Source organism: Fusarium phalaenopsidis (assembly GCF_050370095.1).
Source record: "Fusarium phalaenopsidis strain FUZ10S chromosome Unknown contig_32328, whole genome shotgun sequence".
NCBI classification, from domain to species: Eukaryota; Fungi; Ascomycota; class Sordariomycetes; order Hypocreales; family Nectriaceae; genus Fusarium; species Fusarium phalaenopsidis.
The window spans coordinates 448,183-468,184 of record NW_028145393.1 but is presented as its reverse complement, the minus strand read 5'-3'; the positions used below and the strand labels follow the sequence as shown (position 1 = coordinate 468,184).

The following is a 20,002-nucleotide window of genomic DNA, read 5'->3' as shown; positions in this document are numbered from 1 at the left end:
AGGGGAATGTACAAAATCACTAGTCATCAAAAGCAAGGCGCAATATCAGAGATGTATTTCCCATGTGCATTAAGAGATGCGCTCGCCTCATAACTTGTCCTACTTTTTGATTCGCCTTCTTTGCGCCGCGGAGGCGGCGTACTACAAACTTCCGCTCAAAGATGGAACAATGCAGATCGCAATCATGCAGGCCGTGACCATTCATCAGCCACAACTCGCTCAAAGGAACTGCGAGTTGTCCCAGCTTGATTGCCCTGTCTTCTCGAGGCCCTTGACGCGCCTGAAGCAGATTAGATCGGTGAACCGTCGAAGGAAAATTTGTAAACTATCCATACCTCACCACCAAGGCGGCGATACTCGGGTGACTTTATCACTTAAAAAGTCGTCTATGGCGGCATCAACTCTCTGGGATCTCGTCTCCTCATCACACTCTCTGTCCACCTTGATGTTCAGCGGCTTAACTTCAGACGCGATTTGCCGCAAGATTTGCCCTAATTTCCTCCACTCTGTCCTCTCTATCTTCCTCGTTTTCTGTAGATCTGATCCATGCTTACAATGTACAAGCGGGGTGATACACTCCGTGATCTTCCTCGAGTCTTCCTCAGACTCAATTGGGTAGTAGTCCTGAACGTCCCATATTTCCTCGCTGATGCTGATGAGAATGGCTTGAGCTGAAGGCTCCTCTTTTTTGGAGGGAGTCCCGGGTATGCAGAGACTCGGATGCACCAAGCTGCCAATGGCCATGACCAAGTAAGGTACATTAACTCTCATTACCACAAGCGGATCAACTTCGCCGTGGATGCTCCTGCTGTTGTGAATGCGCCACCTGACCGATGTATGATCGTCGCCTAGGGGATTCAAAAACCCCACTACGAGATGGACATACACGTTTTGAATCGAAGGTGCTTGTTTCCAAAGCAATGCCAGTGTTGTGACAGCTTCCTCCATCATCCAACGATAAGGATAGGCTTGAAGAATAGAGAGCAAGTAAGTGAGCAGGAGGCTTCTGCTGAGGTTGAAGTCAGGGGAGAAGGGTATCTTTGCAACACTCGGACCCGAACTCAACAGTGACTGGATCAGCCTTTCTCTGGCCGCGATATTACGATCGAAGCGAGAAATGATTTGCCTTCTGCTGCAGTACGCATACAACAGAGAAGCATAATCCTGCGCTTTGAGCTGGCCGGTTTGCTGCATTTCCTGGATTTGCTTGAAAACGTAACCGCGGAATCCATAATCGGCTGCGGCTTCCAGAAAGTCGATCCTGAGCTGGTGCCTATCGAGATGTTTCCCTCCGAATCGCCACGCGAATCCGTTGTAGAAAGCCTTCTCAATGTCTGGCAAGGTGCTTTGTGGAACATAAGCGGCCTCTTCATAAGGCTGCATTGAGTCGAAAAAGTCATCAATAAATCCAACTGAATCTTCGAATTCCCAAAGCTGGCATCTCATGAGGACTGCTTTCATAAGTTTTGCTTCAAGGTCCTCCCGAGAAACGTCAACCCGTTTCCACAACTTCTGGCCCTCCACTTCGTCTAGGAGGAAGTCGCGGGCTGTTCGATGGACGAACCCCACCGTCATGTTGGCGTAAAATTCCAGATCATCCAGATCATAGTATGTTCCAGAGTCTCCGTCATTCTCCGTCATTCTCAAGGACATATCCTCCGAGTCCGCATCCGAGTCCGTGTCCGGTGTATTGGTCACCATGAGCAGGCCAGCTGACCAGGCTTCGATGGAATTCCTTGTACCACGACACAGCAGCTCGAGCTCCTCTCCGGAAACTTGGTCATCCTGGTTCAAATATTTGTCCAGAAATGAGGTGTTTGTTGCAGCCATCAGCTCAAAGACGGTTACCTTTTTGTGGTGGGTGAGGTATAACATGTCTTCTGCAAGAATCATGAGGTTCATAAACTCAGAGAAACCCTTCTGGTATGTCTCTGGATCATCTTCGCGCCGTTGCCACATACTGGAGTATAACTCGCTGAGAGACTTTGGCATTTGGCGCAGCCGCTCCTCCAGAATCTGGAGTGAGTCGCCCTTCTCAATTCCACGCTCGAGGGATCTCGTAACGAGTACAACCCATAGAAAGACTCCGTCGGCTTCAGATAAAATATTATCCACGAGGCGATCGATCTCGAAAGCGCCATTCCTGTGGGACATTGCTCGGTTGAGGATACCCTCAGCATAGTTCCTGATGTCATCTCGTATGAACACATGCATGGGTAGTGTCGGATAATGTCCCAAGTACATCTTCATCGCGGGTTCTGGGCGACTTGACAGGCACACTTTTACCTGAGGGCTCTGGACCTCTTTGATGATATCAATGAGGTCCCGTGGGCTCTCCTCTGATGAGAGTTCGTCGAGACCGTCAATAAAGATGCAAAAGGCTTTTACAGGCTGATGAGCTAGGTTGATGAGAATGCGTCGAAGTTCGGTCTGGTCCCAGTCCATGGCGGAGGACTTGCGGGCGATAGCAGGCTTGGTTTCCAGCAAAGTTAGAGCCAAAGAGGGATCTTGAGATAGGACTTGGTAGACCAGAGAGCACAAAAAGCCCTTGATGTTGTTCTGCATCGGCGAGCCAGCCAGCCAAAAGTAGTGCGACAAAATCTGAACACCTGACTGCCACTGTTTCAAGGAATCCCTGGTTGGAGACTCATCAGAAGCGATGAACTTCATGAGAGTGCTCTTGCCTGACCCCGGTTTTCCGCATATCCAGTAGATTGATGGTCTTTCGGACTGCAGCCAAGTAGTGAAGCAAGGCCAACTTCGAGGGTGGCTTTCAGGATAGGCTTGCTGTGGGTTGTCGTCACTGGCAAGACCATACTCCGTGGATGGTCTAAAAATCCAGCGACAAGTGTCGGAATATTCTTGCTTAATCATGTTCACTCTTTCAGTCCTCGCATCAACGTGCAAGCTCTTCAGAAGCTGGTCCCAATCTCGTCGCTGTTCGTTGTCTCTCTTTTCTTGTTGGACTCTGGTACGTTCGTCATGCAAGTAGCGAGTCGTGGCAGCTATCTGCTGCTCTATCGTTCGTTGATTTCTCAAATACTCCGAATTGAATCGATCTTGAGCTCCTTCCAGGGCTTTGACAATCTGTTGGGAGAGGTCTTGCTGCCTTGAAGCGACCTGCTGTAGTGTTGTCGCCAAGAGTCCTTGGACTCTACAAGGATTTCGGTCTTCAACTTTGCGGGATCCACCAGGTCGAAGATCCTCACAAGGAGCTGCGTATCCAGGCCTGACTTGAGGCTGTTGAGATCCTTTTCAAGCTCGCTCAGGTGGTGCTTGTGGCGAATAGCCTTGATAGGGGCAATGAAACCCCTCCTCCAGCCACCGGGGCCGGCGGCTGGAGTGAGGAGTTCCAACTCGTGATTCAACCTGTCAGCAGCAGCTTTGCACATGGTGGCCCTCTGTTGTAGCGCCAAAGCATCGGGCCCGAGATTGAGTTGTCGTTGAGTGAGGGTGTCGTTCAGGTTCTCGCAGATCTTGGCGGTCTGGCTGCTGTAGTCCTTGAGGCTGGGGTCAATCTCTCCGGTCTTGTAGACCTTCCGACACAGCGATATCGCTTCTCCCCCAAAGGAGAGTAGCTGCATGATGTTGCACGCCAGGCCAAGGGCCGCTAAGGGCTCCATACCAGACATGATGACGGCTTGGAGGGTTGGGTTTCGTTCGAAAGTTTGAAGCACAGGTGCAAGAGGAGATGCGCATTTTAAATCAGGTAGCTGAAAGGGAGCCCAACAGCATCAGGCTGTGGAATGGCTGAGCATGCAGGCTGCCTGCATGATAACTAACCAATAATAAGATCGTTGCATGCATCTCGGAATTGAATCCTTGCTTTGTCACCAAGCCAGTTATCTCATCTGTTTTCTCAACTGGTCCGCTGGCTGTGAGGCTGTGTCTCTCCATCCATCTACATTTGCGAAAACATAACTGCCGCATCCTCCCAAGTCATCAATAAGCAATCCATAGCGAGAGTCAGGTTCCAGTTGGGAGTCTCGCTGGGAGGGGCAATCATTTGCTTCCGGTTCAAGTGCATCACACAGGTCGCCAGCCTGTTTGCCAAGACTGGCCGAGCAGACTGCTGCGGCAATTTTCAAGCCACACCATTAGCGACGACCACACAGATAATTGCCTCGAATGAAAACACAGCTATGGAGCAGTCGAAATGCCAGTCAGTCTGCCTTGTGCGGGTGTGTCATGGAGTTGGCGGCAGTCAAACCTTGGTCAAGAGGCGAAGCACTCGCTTGAGAAACGAGGTTAACTGGGGGGCCTCGTTCTAATTTTTTGAGAACATTTGTTTCTGCGACATGCTTACTGGCCGAGTATTCACATAGATTCTATTGGAGACCTAGATGGCCTCGAAACGGGCCATAAGAGTATGCATATCATTGGTCAGTGGAGTGCTCAAATAGATGAAGCGGGATTTCTTTCCTGCAAGTGTTTCTTCTCGACCTGGGCTGGATCGGAAACGGACTTGTTGAAAGAAGGCCAGGAAAGATGTGCGAGGTCGTTGGGTTAAGGTACAGTGAGTGCGCAAAGCATCGTCACTTGACAACTGAGAGGGCAAGTGCTTATAAGTATCACGACTATTGGCTGTGTCGGTGAATAACGCGAGTACCTGCTATAGTTAGTTAAACGCAAGCGGTTTCATGTGTACATGTTATGTATCTAACTCTGGAGAGTCGCAGTACCCAGTCGCTCGGTCCTTCTCCTCGAGGTATCAAGCCGTCCCCCCAACGCGAAGCAAATAGATACCTTTTATCTACTAGCGCTTGAAGTACACTTCGGTAGCTTTTTTAATCCCTTTTCCTGCAGGTAATGATTCAACTCAAGCAGCAGCAGCAATCTGAGACGAGTACATATACACCCCGCTATATAAATACCGAGGTTTCTTGCTTTTGGGGTAATCACGTGCAAAACTGCAGTGATCCCCCAACGTCACGCGATAAGCGCCAAGCGTTCAGGGACGATAACCATTCAGCCCTAGCAACAACAGCATCAACTATCAATAAGACTCAGACCTTGGCCGTCGCTTCATTCCCTCACCCGATGCCTCATTCTCATCATCATCACAATCCTCAACACCATGTCGAACACCTTGATAGGCTCCCTGACAAGACGCTGGTGCAGATCTTCAACTGCCTACCAGGCCACGACCTCTGCAGCGTCTCGCGACTAAATAAACGCTACCACGCCCTCGCAGACGCTGTCTTGTACAAGACAGTCCAATTTCTAACGCCTGAGCTGCATCTAATCTTCAGCGAGTCCCTTAATTACCGGCCTAGGCGCGGCTCGGCGATCCAGGATATCAAGCTCGCTTATCCCGCATCCACTCTCCCTCAGCTCATTTCCGACAAATCCTTGCCATCCAACAGCATATCTCAGACCATTTCTCGCATGTCAAACTTGGAGACGCTGGATATCGCTGTGCCTGTCTCACTACTACACAGCGTGGGACACCTTTTCAACAGCCCGTTTGACCTGGCTTGTCTCAAGTCATGCACGCTCTTTTACCAGGATGAGGACGATCAGTATTGGGATTTGCAAGAGAACATCCACGTCTTCGCTCACCCCACGCTCGAAACGCTGGTTATCAAGAGGGCAAAGCTAGACGATCGGGGCTTTGACGTTGTTGAACGTCCACACGAGACTGCCCTCAGCAAGTTGCATCTCATCGAATGCGATATTAACGACGATGCACTCTCCGATCTCCTCATGTTTCCGAAGGCCCTCAAAGAATTCGTCATGACCCACCCCGAAGATCCCTCACCCGAACTGGAGGAAAGCTCTGATAGCATCAGAGACTATTTCATGGCTCTAAAGTCCGCGTGTCACTCGCTGGAAACAATCACCATCGATTCGCCATTCCTGCGTAGCTCTAGGGCCCTTGCCCTGCGCGACTTCACTGCCCTCAAAACTCTACGGCTGAACTGGGACCATCAATTATACGGCAAATCTTCAAAAAGGCCGCGCCTGCATTCAGTTGGACTACCGCCAGAGCTCGAGATTCTGGAGTTCTTTAACGACTTAGGCACTGACGACGAGGTCACGGATCTACTCGTGAACACGATAGAGAACGTGAACCTAATGGCACGACACCTGAAGGAACTGATTGTGAGGGTGGACGATCGCGAAATTCCCAAGGATGTTTTGGAAGCTTGCAAGTCGCAATCGCAGTTTCATCTCCATGTGATTGGGGGCGACGAGGATTCGGATTAGACCATTATATCTACATTGGATACACTAGAACACCGTCATAGAATCAACAATATGAGTTGGATAGGGATAGAGAACGCAGCATGTTTGGCGTGTGGAGGGGCCCTTCTCTTTCTTTTTAGATATAGCTCTCTAATCGCTGAAACAGTAATACAATTCTCTTGAATATTAAAGGATGGGACTGAGGGATACCGGCTCTTGGTTGTTTTGTCTACTCCGACAGCTGAATCACAGATTGTGCAATTGATGAGTCCACCGCAGCTCTCCGGATCCCTGGTACAGGCCCTAGACATGTTGCAGTCGAGGCCAGCAGGTGCACGAGCTTGTCGAGGTCAATAATGATCCGGGAGGCCACCTGAGAGCTCTGCTGAGGAGTATCAGTCCACGGTCCTGCTGATGCTTCGATCGATTGGAGCCCTGTCCCAAGAGGTGGCAGAAGCTCAGCTGAGCCGATCCACTCTTGGGTTGTTGGGACCCCAAACACAGAATAATCCCCATGCTCGTGACGTTGCCCTTGCGCAGATGTGGTTTCAGCCTCGGGTATTGACTGCTGTTGATAGTCGACCTCAGTCGAAGCTCGTGCAAGACCTTGGGCCATAGGCATTAAGCTCTGATTGTTAGCCTCGTGGCTCGAGCCAGCCCCACGTAGAAAGATTCCCCTGTCCTCCAAGTACTCTTCAACGTCCGCGGCCTCGAGCCATTCTCCTTGAAGCGGCTCAAACGCAGTCGCGAGCCTTGTCCTGGTCTTGCCCCTCACAATCCTCTGTACCGACGGTGCTGGTAATCGGGGTATAATGTCTTGACTCCCCTCGACAACACGATACATTAGTGGCAAATGGGGCATAGAATGGGGTAGATAGCGGTAATCATCCACGATGAGAGGGAGTGCTAGGATATTCAGGGACTCGGACCTGAGAAGCTCCTCGCCGAGAATATCTAGAGGCAATCTCAAGTCTAGGACCCGGCCCTTGGGCCCACAGTTGCCAGATAGGATGGTGAAGACACGCTCGATGCAGGCCCTGAATAGCTTCTCGGCTAGTGTGCCCAGTACGAGGTCAGCAGAGCGAACTGTGAGGGCTACGCTCTTGAGCGCCGACTGGTTTTGCAAGTCTCCAGGGTCAAGGGGCATTGCTCCCTGTTGTTGCGATTGGATGCCAGAATCTGTTGCTGCACTAGCAAGCAGAAGCCTGGCTGACTTGTTTGTGTCACTGGCAATGGTTGCCATTTCGGAGGCCGCCTGGTTCAGACTGGCAATAAGATCCGACGAGCTGCGTACTTCAGGCAGGCCGAGAGCGTGTCGATGGAAGCTAGCAAAAGTTGCCAGCGCCTGGTCCAAGGCTTGGCTGAGCTGTTGGTTCCGGGTTCTTTCCTGGTTGAATGCACTTTCCTTCCGAGCTCGGTACGTTCTCTGCGCTAATCTCATGCGTGTTCGCCTAATCTAGAGTCTCTTATTAGCTGCAGTTCAGTGGAGTGGGTGTTGGTGCGCGCACCTCGACTTGGTCGTTGTTAACTTGGTCACGGCCTTCTACGCGGGGCCGGCCGCGGCGCGGTACTTGCTCATTCGTCATTATCTTTTTGTCTTTAGTCGTTTATACAACTGGACGGTGATGGAAAAAGGCAAGTGTCGACAAGTAGAAACGGCTTCAATACATGCTGGCTTGCTGATAAATCCATCCTCAACCCCTGGACAAGACAAATTGCGGGGCTCGCAGATCATGACTAGACCCTTTGCGGATGTCATTTGTCTTAACGAGACGTCGATTGGACAAATCGCGGATCATCGCAACTCGACCATTTGAAGTAAAAACGCTCCATAGTTAATGATTTGAAGAAGGGTTGACATGATCAACCTATTTGTCAAATGCATCATAGGGGAAAGCTTGCGGAAAAGACGGAGCAATATGGCGGCTCCGTAGGGTCACTAGAGTATGATAAATAGGCACTCGGTGCCCTCTTCGAACACCGTTCTGTTCATCACTTTATCACACGTCTTCCCCTTGGATCGCAAATTTTCCAGTTCTTTTGCACAACATGGTTCCAAAGACACAGAAGCAGTGGGTAATCCACGGTAGCAATGGCTTTGACTCTCTGGAGTTTCAGAAAGAAGCCCCGGTCCCCTCGATCGGTGACCAAGATGTCCTGGTTCAAAGTATTCTTGTTCATTCTTTGGTTTCCTTGTCGGTGGCTAACCTGAAATCGAACAGTTCACGCCACATCCCTCAATTTCCGCGACCTAGTGATCCCTAAGGTAAGCCGAAATGCTAAGTGTGTGCCCTTGGATGATGGCTTCTAAGCACAAGGCTAGGGACTCTATCCCTTCCCGCTAAAGGATGGCATAGTGCCCCTGAGCGATGGAGCAGGCATCGTTGTGGCAGTGGGCTCCCGCGTAAGCCGCTTTAATGTTGGCGATCGAGTTGCCACTCTGGTACACCAGCGCCACCTGGCTGGACCTCTTGATGCCAGAGGTCGTGAGAGCGCTCTTGGAGGTCAACTCAGTGGTGTACTTCGAGAGTACGGCGCGTTTTCGGAAGAAGGCCTCGTTGCCGTTCCAAACAACTTGACACTGAACGAGGCTGCTGCTCTGCCATGCGCAGCATTAACCGCCTGGAGCGCTCTATATGGACTCGAGGGCCGCGCTTTGAAGCCTGGTGAGATTGTGCTCACCGAGGGTACTGGCGGTGTAAGCAGCTTTGCAGTCCAGGTACAGTATTATCGATCACTCATAAGCAGGTCTGGAGCTAATCTGGAGCAAGTTTGCCAAAGCGGCTGGCGCTCGCGTCATCGCGACCACTTCCTCAGCTGAAAAGGCAGAGCAACTCAAGAAGTTGGGAGCGGACCATGTGATTAACTACAAAGAGAACCATGAATGGGGACAGCTTGCTAAGAGCTTGACCCCCAACAACGAAGGAGTCTCCCTTGTCGTCGAGGTGGGAGGGCCGTCCACTGCTCGACAAGTATGCTTTCCGCCTAAAATCTCCCTTGAATACCCGGTCAATGTGGACTAACTTAATTTGGCAGGCTCTCGCTGCTTTGAAGTTGAATGGGCTGATCTCGATGGTGGGCTCTATCAGTGCCTTCACATCGCCTGGGAGCAATGATACCAAAGAGCCGACATTCCTCGAGACAGTAATCCACACGTGCACAGTACAAGGGATTAGTATTGGATCGAGGATGCAGTTTGAGGCGATGAATCGTGCTATCGAGGTAAATGACCTTCATCCCGTTTTGGATGCGCGCATCTTTAAACTGGAGGAAGCCCGCGAGGCCTATCAGTATGTCTGGGATCAAAAGCATTTTGGAAAGGTGGTTATACAGGTTGCATCCTAAGATAGCATCTACGGAGTGTAGAGATGGTCCGTAGACAGAAGAGATGCTGGATCTACGACACTGATATCAAATATTGTCGACTAGATGTATGTTCTTTTATTGCTAGATTCTTTGCGGATATTATCGCTTTTCATGCCACATCGGTTGGATAAATCGCGGATTGTCTGATTCGCTGCAAACACGGTCTCTGGCTGAGGCCAGCCTATTGATAAACATATCTGGGGTTTGAAGGAGGAGGAGGGTAGCGATGTACTCGTACAGCACCCTGGGTAATAACTTACCCCAAATCGCGGATTGTAATGGGAAAGGTTTAGTATATCTTGGAATCAATTTGCCTACGTAGGCCTTATATCATAGAACCTAGAGCGTAGGGTCATTGGTGTGAACGAAAATGGTACAGTGAATATGAGAAGTGACTGCTATTGAAATATGAATACTCATCAGTTCTTGCACCACATGCTTGACATATCTCTCTTGTAGTAGAATGCTAGTGTGAACATCACTCTCGTTGTCATTTACCTTAATCCCCAGGCCGGACTGACCAACTTCGTCATTCGAATAGCCTTCGATGCAGCGTTTTAAAACTCCATAGTATTTCTTCCCCGCGGTATCCAAGACATTATCCATGCAGTCGGATTCTGAGAGTAGATGCTCACGGATCCCTTTTGACTGGGATAGAGTTACTGCCAAGAGGTCTGGAAGTTCCAAGAGTGTATCCAGAGGCTTCCAGAACATAATCTCCATGAGAACTAGGCCGAGACTGTAGATGTCGAAAATCTTTCGAGAGCGAATGGCGGTAGGTGCTTCACCCTGGATAGTCGGCCACCGGTAGATATCCCATACCGGGTTTGGATCTGGTCTTTCGGATATATCGTGTGCGTCATGACGCGCGTATTCAAAGCCAGCGAGAATGGGCTGTTCGAGGTTGGGACGAGAACCATCCCAGTAGAAGACAAGATTGTCGCTGCGGATAGCCTTGTGAAGCCAGTTGACCGAATGAAGATACATCAAGCTCGTAGCGAGCTTGCGTGCAATAGTCACCCTGTCGGACAGAGGAGGTCGGGTAACAAGGTCGAACAGCCAGTGTAAGGACCGTGGAGCGTATGCACCATCTGTGCTGTCCGGCATCTGAAAGACCCAGCCCAGCCGACTCGTTCTTCCCCAATTATCTTTTTCGAGCACGTAGCCCAAACAATGAGGGGCACAGAAATCCTCCGATTTAGGACATACCAGAAGATTTGCCAGTTGTGCCGATTGCTGTAATGCTGTCGGGGAGATATCCAGTTCCAACTGCCCCGATGCGTTCCTAGAAAGCTCTCTGTGATAGGTTTTCCATTCCACCCACACAGCCTCTTTTCACACCCCCCTGGTGTGTACCTGGCTACCATTCGAGATTGATTTCTGGCTCGTTCGTAAACTACGCAGTCTATGGGAATGGACAAGTCGGCAACAATATCGGCATGTATGCTACTTGTGTTGATCTCCTTAAGCTTTGCCAGATTGTACAGTAACTGAATGCTGTCGGGCTGGGTTTTGTTTGGACCGGAAAGTTCCAAAGAATTGCTGTTGGCTAGCAGGAGACTGGCGGTCATGAGCTGTTGAAGCTCCGCCACAGATCCTCGAACCTGCACCATTTGCATGTACTACTAGGTCACAAAGATAGTTGACACTTTTGTCGTAAACCACTATGAACGCCTACGATAATGAAGAGTAGTTGAAATGTTTAGGCCGGAATTTTGCTTTTTAGCAAGAGATACCGTGAAGGGCAGTCTCTTTGTACAAAATTGGTAACTAAAAGTATTACTAGAGAAAGACAAATTGTACAGTTTACCACTGTCAAACATGTACATGCCCTGCCCCCCAAGACACCGCCCCTGTTTCCATGGACAGACAGCCACACAGAATGTGCAACGTCTCTTACTTCAAATGCGGCACAACTCCCCACTGGTCGCTGGTGGGAACCTCACTCTTTTGCCTTTCTGTTTTCGCGATGTCGTGACATGTAGCACCAACGACGCATTTCCAGTACCACTTCCTCTGATTCAAGCCACACTTGTGGGCCTGCGGTGGATATCAACAATAGAAAAATGTACGCCGAAACCCTCACTCCTCAGGGGCTACCTCTCCAAGCAGAGCATCTCTTAGTGGCTTTTCTGAGAGACACTCAGCATCTCCAGATTGAAGCACGGACAGCTAGAATTACTCCTTGTGCCTATGAAGCTTTGGGACTTGTAGCTCTACCGATTCTGCATCACGAGATAGCGGCAGCTCAGATATCTGTGAATTATGTTGCTTGAGGAATTTTCAAGAAGCTACGCTATCTGGCTGTCTCCTGTCGGCACCCGGGAGCGGTCATGTGGGCCGGCGACACCCTACTCCGTCACAGCAGGATTGGTTTCTGAAGGGGAGCCTGTCCATCCTGGGTGTTTAAAAAGCCTGCTAGGGCTTCGCGGCACCTTGACTTATCCTTCTCACGACCGGCCAGTCTGCCGCGGACACGGCTATGTAAAGCGAAAGCAAGTCATTTCACTCAAAGTGGCGTCCTTCCAATAGCATCCTAAATGTGTTTTGTAAGTACAAGACAGGACCACGGCTGGCGGCTGCACTCACTTCCGTTTGCGATAGTACCCTTGCCATCCACCCAGTACTGTTGTCACACTTAGAAAGCAACACAGAAAGAGGATAGACATGTTACCTACAGCACAGGGATCACCCGCCGGGTGATGGTCTTGCGTGTTCATCCATGTACAGGCTTCATGCACCCGAACTAAAAAGAGAATGAGCTTGCTGCTGTATACCCATTCTGACATTAAAGTTACACTTACGACCATTGTCAAACGTGTGAACATAGTTGTTGGCAACCCACGTTCCGTCCTCGGCCTGTGCCCATGCATTGGTTCTGACGGCGAGCGATAGGGCCGTAACGAGGGCTGAAACGGTTGAAGAAAAGTGCATGTTGAAAGGTAATTAATTGTATGGGCCTGATGATAGGGTTGATGGGAATTTGGTCAAGACACTGTTCGTCTGTGGGAGGAAACGATATTTATACACAAGCTGGTTGCTCGTTCAATCGTTGAGGTATCCGTACGATGGTCCAAAAACATGGCATGTACTACTAGTGCTGAGCCAAGGCCTTGATAAGTATGGCCGCGTGAATCCTTCGAATCCTTTACTTTGTTAAAGCTGGAGAATTCTATTTCAATCTTGGTGCCGACGTCTGGTTTACGTGACAATGCCCCCCAAAATAATGCCGTAGGACCGTAGGAGGTGCAGGATCGTCGCGCGATGAGTCCGAGTGAGCCAATCATGCACTAGCTTTTATTGCTATATTTAGTAGCTGACGGCCCTCCTTGCAAGAACTTGCCGAATCCTCTAAACACGCGTTCCATGGCATCGCAAGATTGCAAGGCTCCATGGGGGACGTACGAATGCCTTGTGCTTCCTTAAGGGTGTTGCAACCCACCCGCTTATTGGCAGCGATTCACTACATGTGTTATGTTTATTACGGTAGAACGCATAAACCGAGCCACTGAGCGAAATCCTGGGTTGTTCACTTAAGGCTCAGGCCAGAAACGGCGGGGCTGTCTCCTGCCTGATGCTTGGACGGAGCTTCCGTGTAAACATCCATCCCATAGGCATTTGCCAAGTTGGATGACCTCAGGTACGTCCTCGCTCGCGGCTGAATGATTTGCATGGATCTTTCCTGCAGGATTAAACGAGAGAGGCCGAAAGAAGACGTCGTAGGCCTTTTGATAACTTTGCAGACCAGGCGGGCGATGCGCATATCAACATATCAGTCGCGTGGTTTCGCTTCATTTGCATTTCTCTATCGCAAGGCATCAACAGCGAGAGACGCCTGGATCTACCATTAGTATAGGGCAGTACCCCGGGTGTCAGATATTTTCTTTTGAAAGCTCGACAAGTCTTGCGAGACCGGATCATTCTGTACTTGACGAGGAGTCCGCCTCGACCGATTCGAATATCTTCCCTCCAGATTGGGGTTAAGAGTTGGGAAATCCACTAGGTTTGTCGATATATTCGCAAACCCAGGTGAAGGCGGGCCAGACTTGATTTATTTCAAATATTAGCTGATGTCTTCAAGCCGGCCCAGCAGCATCAGGAATACCCATAGGTGGGAGGCCGCGGCCATGGTCTGCTGGCGACTCAGCCCGAGACTTTGAGGCTGTCAAGAACTGAAAAGGAGAGTATATAGGAGCCTACTATCTATCTCCAAAGCCTTGTACCGACGGGCCCCTGCCTAAAAGGGTCACTGAAGTTGGGCCGATGGACGGTTCACGGGACCTAAGCCTTGCCATCGCAACTGGCCGGGAGTTCTTTGGCCACTATTACACTACTCTGAGCTGGGAAAAAGAAAAAAAAAAGGAACGGAACTCATCTATCTGTTTGTATTAGGATTGATATATGTCCACTCCCTGGTGTTTAAAATCGAAGATATTGAGAAAACGCCTTTATATATGTGGGGCTGGGAGCTCCAGGAACGGATCCTGCGAGTTATCTCACATTATGGATGAAAAGACGATCTAACGGTGCCTGCACATGGACCAGTGGTATCACGCGGTGATGGATCACACCCGGCGAAATCTGATGTACTAGTCCGACAAGCTGGCCGTTTCTGGGGTATCTGAGGCGTCTGGACAAGAGAGAAAGTACAGATATCTCACTGGGCTTTGGGAGGAAAACTTGGCGAGATGGATGATGTGAATATCCGATGAGGGGATAGGAGCTTCTGGCAACATCATATCCGATACGCTACCTTGGTGGTCATGGGCACGACATTCCAGGGAGATGGCTTAGAGGGTATTTGTGAAAGGGGATGCCCGAGTTTGGAGAGACGCATCTGGCCTAGGATGGCGTTTATCGAGATGTGTAAAGGACATATCTGTGGCACCCAGCAACTCGCCTTCGTTAAGATAAGAAAGGCCCCCCCACGCCTACGAGGAAACCAACCATGCTACTCAATCAACATGCCAGCGTTTTACGCAAGCTTTGAATTGGCTCAGAGCGCGAGTTGTCGCCATAATGGCGGGCTATCTCAAGGTGATGGTGCAATCGCCCCTGCTCAACACCCGCGTTTCTCCTCACGCACGACTTGCTACCGCCAAGCTGGGTACGATACTCAACCTGAGTTCCGGAATCGGGGCTCTATTAGCACCGAAGCTTGGCTCATGGACCGATCCAAGTCCGAAAAACGCTCCATTTTCTGTCACCATCTTGGCCAATTCTGACGCACTGCTACACCGGCCCAAGCACGCCATAGGGGGCGTATCGGGATACCACTCTGTATGGGCGTACAAAAAGCCGCAAGCGCACCAAACAGTGGGAGAGTGTTGGTTACGCCCGGTTTTCGATTCTTTTCTCAATCCTCTCTACCAATACGTATTGCAAACCGTCCATCATGGAATATGACAAAAATGTCAAGGACACCCAAGTCGACACTAACTCGACGCCCAGCGAGTCGGCCGATGCCGTGATTACCGAGTTCCCGCCTTCGACCGGTCACATCTACGGCTCCGTAGAGCCGCACGTCTTCTCGCACCCAGCCCGAGCCGAATATTGGAGGAATGTCTATGACAATGCAAAGTACGAGTGCAGACACAGGTTCGATCCGTCGTTCCAGTGGTCTCCTCTGGGTGAAGTTACCGTTAAAAGGAAAGTAATTACCAAAACCCTCCGCTCCAGCTTGCACACCCACCACGGGATTCTATGGGGGGATGCTCCCACCGGCCATCCCTTGGATGATTCTGAATTTGTTCCCATCCGTGATCACCCATTGTCGTAAGTGTTGTGGTGCTGATCAGTGCTTCTCTCACTTAGCTGGACTGGCGAATCATGCTCTGGGTATGGATTATGTTCTCGTCCCTCGATCTCGTCCGTCGCAACATCAACCGCGCCGTCTCTGACAATATGCTCGACGATATTGGTGTCAATACCAATGACTACAATACGGGCCAGACCATTTACTTGGTCAGCTTCCTCGCTGCCGAGCTGCCCGGCGGTCTGATCAGCAAGAAAGTCGGGCCGTTTCGGTACACGCCCGCTGTCATTGTTCTTTGGGGCTCACTGTGCATGACCCAAGCCGCAATCAAGGCTAGGTGGAGCTTCTGGCTTCTTCGTGCTTTGTTGGGTGTTGCACAGGGAGGGTTCATCCCAGAAATGGTTTGGGCCTATAGATCCCGCCAGCACTGACCATTGCTAACAATTATGGGCAGATCCTGTATCTCTCATACTTCTACAAGGGCAACGAACTAGCCGTCCGCTTGAGCATCTTCTACACTGCTATCCCGTTGACCCAGATCTATGGCAGTCTGCTTGCGGGTGGCCTCCTGGAAATGCGAGGAGTTCTAGGCTGGGGGGGCTGGCAATGGCTGTAAGTTGGGGAAGCCTGACAGAGTTGATGCAAACTTACGCTATAAAGATTTCTTATTGAAGGCCTCATATGTGTCCTCATTGGAATTGCCGCCTTCTTCGTCATGCCTCCTTCAATCACCGAGCCCGCCTTGGCGTTCAAGCGCCCAGACGGTACCAACAAATGGTGGACGGAGGAGGAGGAAAAGATCCTCGTCAACCGCCTGCTTCGCGACGACCCAACGAAGGGTGACCTGAATAACCGTACGGCGGTGACCCCTAGGGGCATCTGGCAAACACTGTCCAACTTTGACCTGTGGCCCATCTTCATCGTGAGAATCCTATTGTGGCCCCCGATGACCAAGCTAATAACGCAGGTTGGTATTTTTGCTTGGATTCCCTTCCAGCCGACCTCGAATTATCTCTCCCTCATCCTGAGAGGAATGGGTTATACCGTGTTCCAATCGAACTTGCTGGCCATCCCCGGCTACGCGCTTTTCGCCATCAATGTACGCCAGATCCAACATGGTCCATACTCTCACCTAACACCAAGCAGGTCGTTGTATTTGGCCAGATATCGTCCAGACTGAATGAGCGGTTCCTCGTAGCGGCCTGTAGTAATCTCTGGATGCTGCCGTTCTTCTGTGCCCTCGTCGCCCTAAAGCCAGACACGAACCCCTGGATTCGATATGCCATGTTGACTGGCATCAACGGAATCCCTTACACCCATTCTATTCTTGTGGGCATGGTCAGTCAGAATGCCAAGGCAGTTGGCCGTCGAGCTGTGGCAGCGGCGATCTACAACATGACCTACCAAGTAGGCAGCATCGCCGCCGTCAACATCTATCGCGAAGGCGACAAACCCTATTGTAAGAAAAGACCCGATGCTGCCCGAGGAGAGAATGGAATGCTGACATGAAACCCATCACTAGACTACACTGCAAACAAAGGCCTTATTGGTCTCTGCGTAGTCAATATTGTGCTCTTTGTCCTGGCAAAGCTCTACTACGTGTGGCGAAACCGGGTTTTGGCCAGGCAATACGCGGATTTGTCTGAGACCGACAAGGCCCGCTTCTTCGATGCCCGCTTCGTGCATTGATTGATTCTATCTCGAGGAAAACAACATTTCTCGTACTCCAAGTCATCGTTTAACCGAACTGGGGTATCGCGGCTTCGTTTGGAATGTGAAGCTTGCTGGAGCCTTTTCAACAAAGGCGGAGGTTCTGCTGGGCTGTTGTTGTGCTTGATGGATCGGTTTATTGTTTACCCGCACATTATCTAACTAAATTGACTGTTTCTCCTTCATTAATTGATACAAAATTCGTGCGTTAGTATGAACCCAAATTCCTTTACTTGTGAGTGTTGTTGGTATGCGTACGCGTCGAGACTATGGTATGGACAACCCCTGATGGTGTAGGATGCCAAATGCTAACAGAAGAATTCAAGACCATTCTAAAAGGCAGATCCATGGAAGAGAAGTTGCAGTTCTTCGAATCGAACGGGTCGAATCGTAGAAACCTAAGGGAGAACTATGACGCCTATCTACTCTGGATGCGAGAATTGCGAAAGTTGGAGCCCGGTCGAGACACCAAACCCCTTTTGTGGACGGAACAACTCATGTCAATGAAGAATGATGAGCGAGGGACGGCCGATGAATTGCTGTTCGCAATTACAAATTGTGAAGATGATGAGGACGGGTATATGTACCACTGTCTCTACTGCGCCGACGATTTCGGGACTGAATTTCCCATCATGTCTGCCCCTATTGGGACTGAGTCTGACGACAACCAAGAGGGTATGTATAGCCTCCCATATTTGTCGGGCGATTGCTTACTATTTAACTGGAGACACCGAGCCCGATCGGGGAGGAGTTGAGAGCCTTGAGAGAGGTCTATGCCAATCTGTGACCCGCGGGGACGAACAAAATGTCATGCTTTGGCTGAAAAGATGGGAGAAGCGAGCCGACTCTTCCGCCGAAATGTTGTGCTGCAAGGCCTTGCATACTGCTGCAAAGCTGGACAGGACCAACATCGTGAAGGAAGTGATAAAGCATGGCTTCGATGTCAATAACATGATTGACGGACGTACCCCTCTCCATGAAGCGACTGATGGCGCCCAGTATGAAGCCATGCAGCTCTTACTGCAGCAGGATGCCGATCCAAACATTGTCGACCACAATCACGAGACGGTTCTGATATCAGCTATAAACATCGGAGACACAGAAATTGTCGCCCAGTTGCTGGCAAAAGGCGCAGACGTCAACGCCGTTGGCTCATCCAGTGGAACCGCCTTGCACGAGACCGCAATTCACTCACACATAGACATTGTTCGGCTTCTCCTGGAGCACCCAGACATCAAATCGAACATCCGGACCGATAGGGGCTACACCCCCCTCATGGTGGCTGTGAGAAAACGATCTGAGCTTGTTGTGGAACTTCTTCTAGACTATAGCAATGATGCCGATATCCAAGGCTTACATATGCTCAAGACGGCGCCGACACCACTTCATATAGCAGCTTTGAGTGGAAGTGTTAGCACTGTGCGAAAACTCATCGATCGTGGGGCTCCAGTCAACGCTAGGCTGGAGAATGCCTCGTGCCTGATACCAGTTCATCTGGCAACAAGACGAGGAGATTTACAAGTTCTCGAAGCCATGTTCGAAGCTCAGGTCGAGCCAGATGTTCCGGACGGGTGTGGACAAACGGCCTTCCACTTTGCAGTGGGAGAAGGCCACCCACATCTGATACCCCTGCTGAAGCGAAAGGGATTCGATATCGACAAGCCCAACGCCGACGGACTCCGCCCTTTAGGACTCGAATTTAACAAATGAGATCTCGATATGCCCAAGTTACTCGTTGACCAAGGTGCAGACATAGACGGGGTGCCATTCATAGGACAAGGGTATATCCATGTGGCTGCCCGTAAGGGAAATATGCCTGTTCTGGATTTTCTACTCGAACATGGGGCATCTATCTATATTCGCACCCCGCGTCGGCATACCGCTCTGGTACTCACGGCCATGAGAGGGAACTGCGACTGCATATTGAGGTTGATCAAGGCTGGGGCGGATGTTGAAGCACGTGCTGTCGACCAATTCACTCCTCTATGTTACGCGGTGCGTAATGCTCGTCGAGAAGCCCTTCAGCTGCTCCTAGATAACGGAGCCGACTATCATGTTCAAGGTAGTGGATTCAATAATTTGCTTCATATTGCTGCAATCGACGGCGATGTCTCCATTGGGGAGTTGCTACTCAAAATCCCGGTTTCGGTGACGGCAAAGAATGCAAGCGGAGAAACCCCGTTGGACATAGCCGAACTGGAGGGCCATGAAGACTTTGTGGCTCTCTTGAAGGCCCGGGTGGCAGAGGACCAGGACGAAAGGAGGATTAGGCCTTCTGTACTCGTTCGACGGATAACAAATTAATGTGTAGGGCAGGAATTGGCGGTTTAATGTGGTTGCAATGTTCCTAGTAAATGACTGCGTTGAAGGACTTAGCTTGACGAAGGAAGCTTCACGAAACCGTTTACAGCTATTGAAGTATCGCTCCGTGGAGCTGAGAATGCGCTCTTTGCTGCCGTAACCGACGCATTTTGTCTCTGAGCGGAAGCGGCCCGGCATGAACGATGTTGTCTTAATTCATCGAGATCAACGCAGTGATATGAAATAACCTCTATTCATGTAACCTATATGAAGCCTGAATGTATGCAACTGAAAATTGCATGATCAGATGGGCGCTCGCCGCCCAATGATTGCCCCTGTCTTCCTCAGATGCTTCGATAAGATACGTCTTTATGCGTGTTCTTCCCCGCACGACTACAGATAAAACCTCATCTAATATAGAGGTAGTGTCTGACATGTTCTCCCACCTCGAGTCTCTCGCTGCCCTCAAGTTGCGTTATTGTCCTGACGAGTTCAACAGCACCAAGCATGGCCACTGCCAAGAATATGGGAATGTCGAAGGGCGTTGTCACGCAGGTGACACAGCTGGATCCATTAACAGCTGGATATGACATAAAATTTGTCCACCAAGGCCAAACCAAACTCTTCTGCCACAGCATTTCTGCCGGTGCGGGTATGCCATTTTGCATTGCTTTGGGTTCT

At 50.4% G+C, this 20,002-nt stretch overlaps 6 protein-coding genes across 6 annotated transcripts; 4 read left to right on the top strand and 2 right to left on the bottom strand.

Moving 5' to 3' along the window:
- Window positions 1–219: 219 nt before the first annotated feature.
- On the bottom strand, window positions 220–3,632 carry LRP88_12838 (uncharacterized protein; the record flags this gene model as incomplete). Its single annotated transcript, XM_083249224.1, has 3 exons — window positions 220–280; window positions 1,148–2,830; window positions 3,121–3,632. 3 exons carry the CDS (start codon window positions 3,630–3,632, stop codon window positions 220–222), a joined length of 2,256 nt encoding a protein of 751 aa, XP_083095026.1.
- A 1,408-nt stretch (window positions 3,633–5,040) lies between these two features.
- On the top strand, window positions 5,041–6,210 carry LRP88_12837 (uncharacterized protein; the record flags this gene model as incomplete). Its single annotated transcript, XM_083249223.1, has 1 exon — window positions 5,041–6,210. One exon carries the CDS (start codon window positions 5,041–5,043, stop codon window positions 6,208–6,210), a length of 1,170 nt encoding a protein of 389 aa, XP_083095025.1.
- Window positions 6,211–6,418: 208 nt separating this feature from the next.
- On the bottom strand, window positions 6,419–7,630 carry LRP88_12836 (uncharacterized protein; the record flags this gene model as incomplete). Its single annotated transcript, XM_083249222.1, has 1 exon — window positions 6,419–7,630. One exon carries the CDS (start codon window positions 7,628–7,630, stop codon window positions 6,419–6,421), a length of 1,212 nt encoding a protein of 403 aa, XP_083095024.1.
- A 608-nt stretch (window positions 7,631–8,238) lies between these two features.
- LRP88_12835 (zinc-dependent alcohol dehydrogenase family protein) lies at window positions 8,239–9,534 on the top strand (the record flags this gene model as incomplete). The annotated part of the gene is made up of 5 exons (XM_083249221.1): window positions 8,239–8,356; window positions 8,412–8,455; window positions 8,513–8,908; window positions 8,961–9,161; window positions 9,226–9,534. 5 exons carry the CDS (start codon window positions 8,239–8,241, stop codon window positions 9,532–9,534), a joined length of 1,068 nt encoding a protein of 355 aa, XP_083095023.1.
- Window positions 9,535–14,950: 5,416 nt separating this feature from the next.
- On the top strand, window positions 14,951–16,999 carry LRP88_12834 (uncharacterized protein; the record flags this gene model as incomplete). Its single annotated transcript, XM_083249220.1, has 6 exons — window positions 14,951–15,190; window positions 15,370–15,711; window positions 15,765–15,922; window positions 15,971–16,409; window positions 16,457–16,769; window positions 16,833–16,999. The coding sequence occupies 6 exons, from the start codon at window positions 14,951–14,953 to the stop codon at window positions 16,997–16,999; spliced, it is 1,659 nt and encodes a 552-aa protein (XP_083095022.1).
- An 879-nt stretch (window positions 17,000–17,878) lies between these two features.
- Window positions 17,879–18,730, top strand: LRP88_12833 (ankyrin repeat domain-containing protein; the record flags this gene model as incomplete). The annotated part of the gene is made up of 1 exon (XM_083249219.1): window positions 17,879–18,730. The coding sequence occupies one exon, from the start codon at window positions 17,879–17,881 to the stop codon at window positions 18,728–18,730; it is 852 nt and encodes a 283-aa protein (XP_083095021.1).
- Window positions 18,731–20,002: the final 1,272 nt, after the last annotated feature.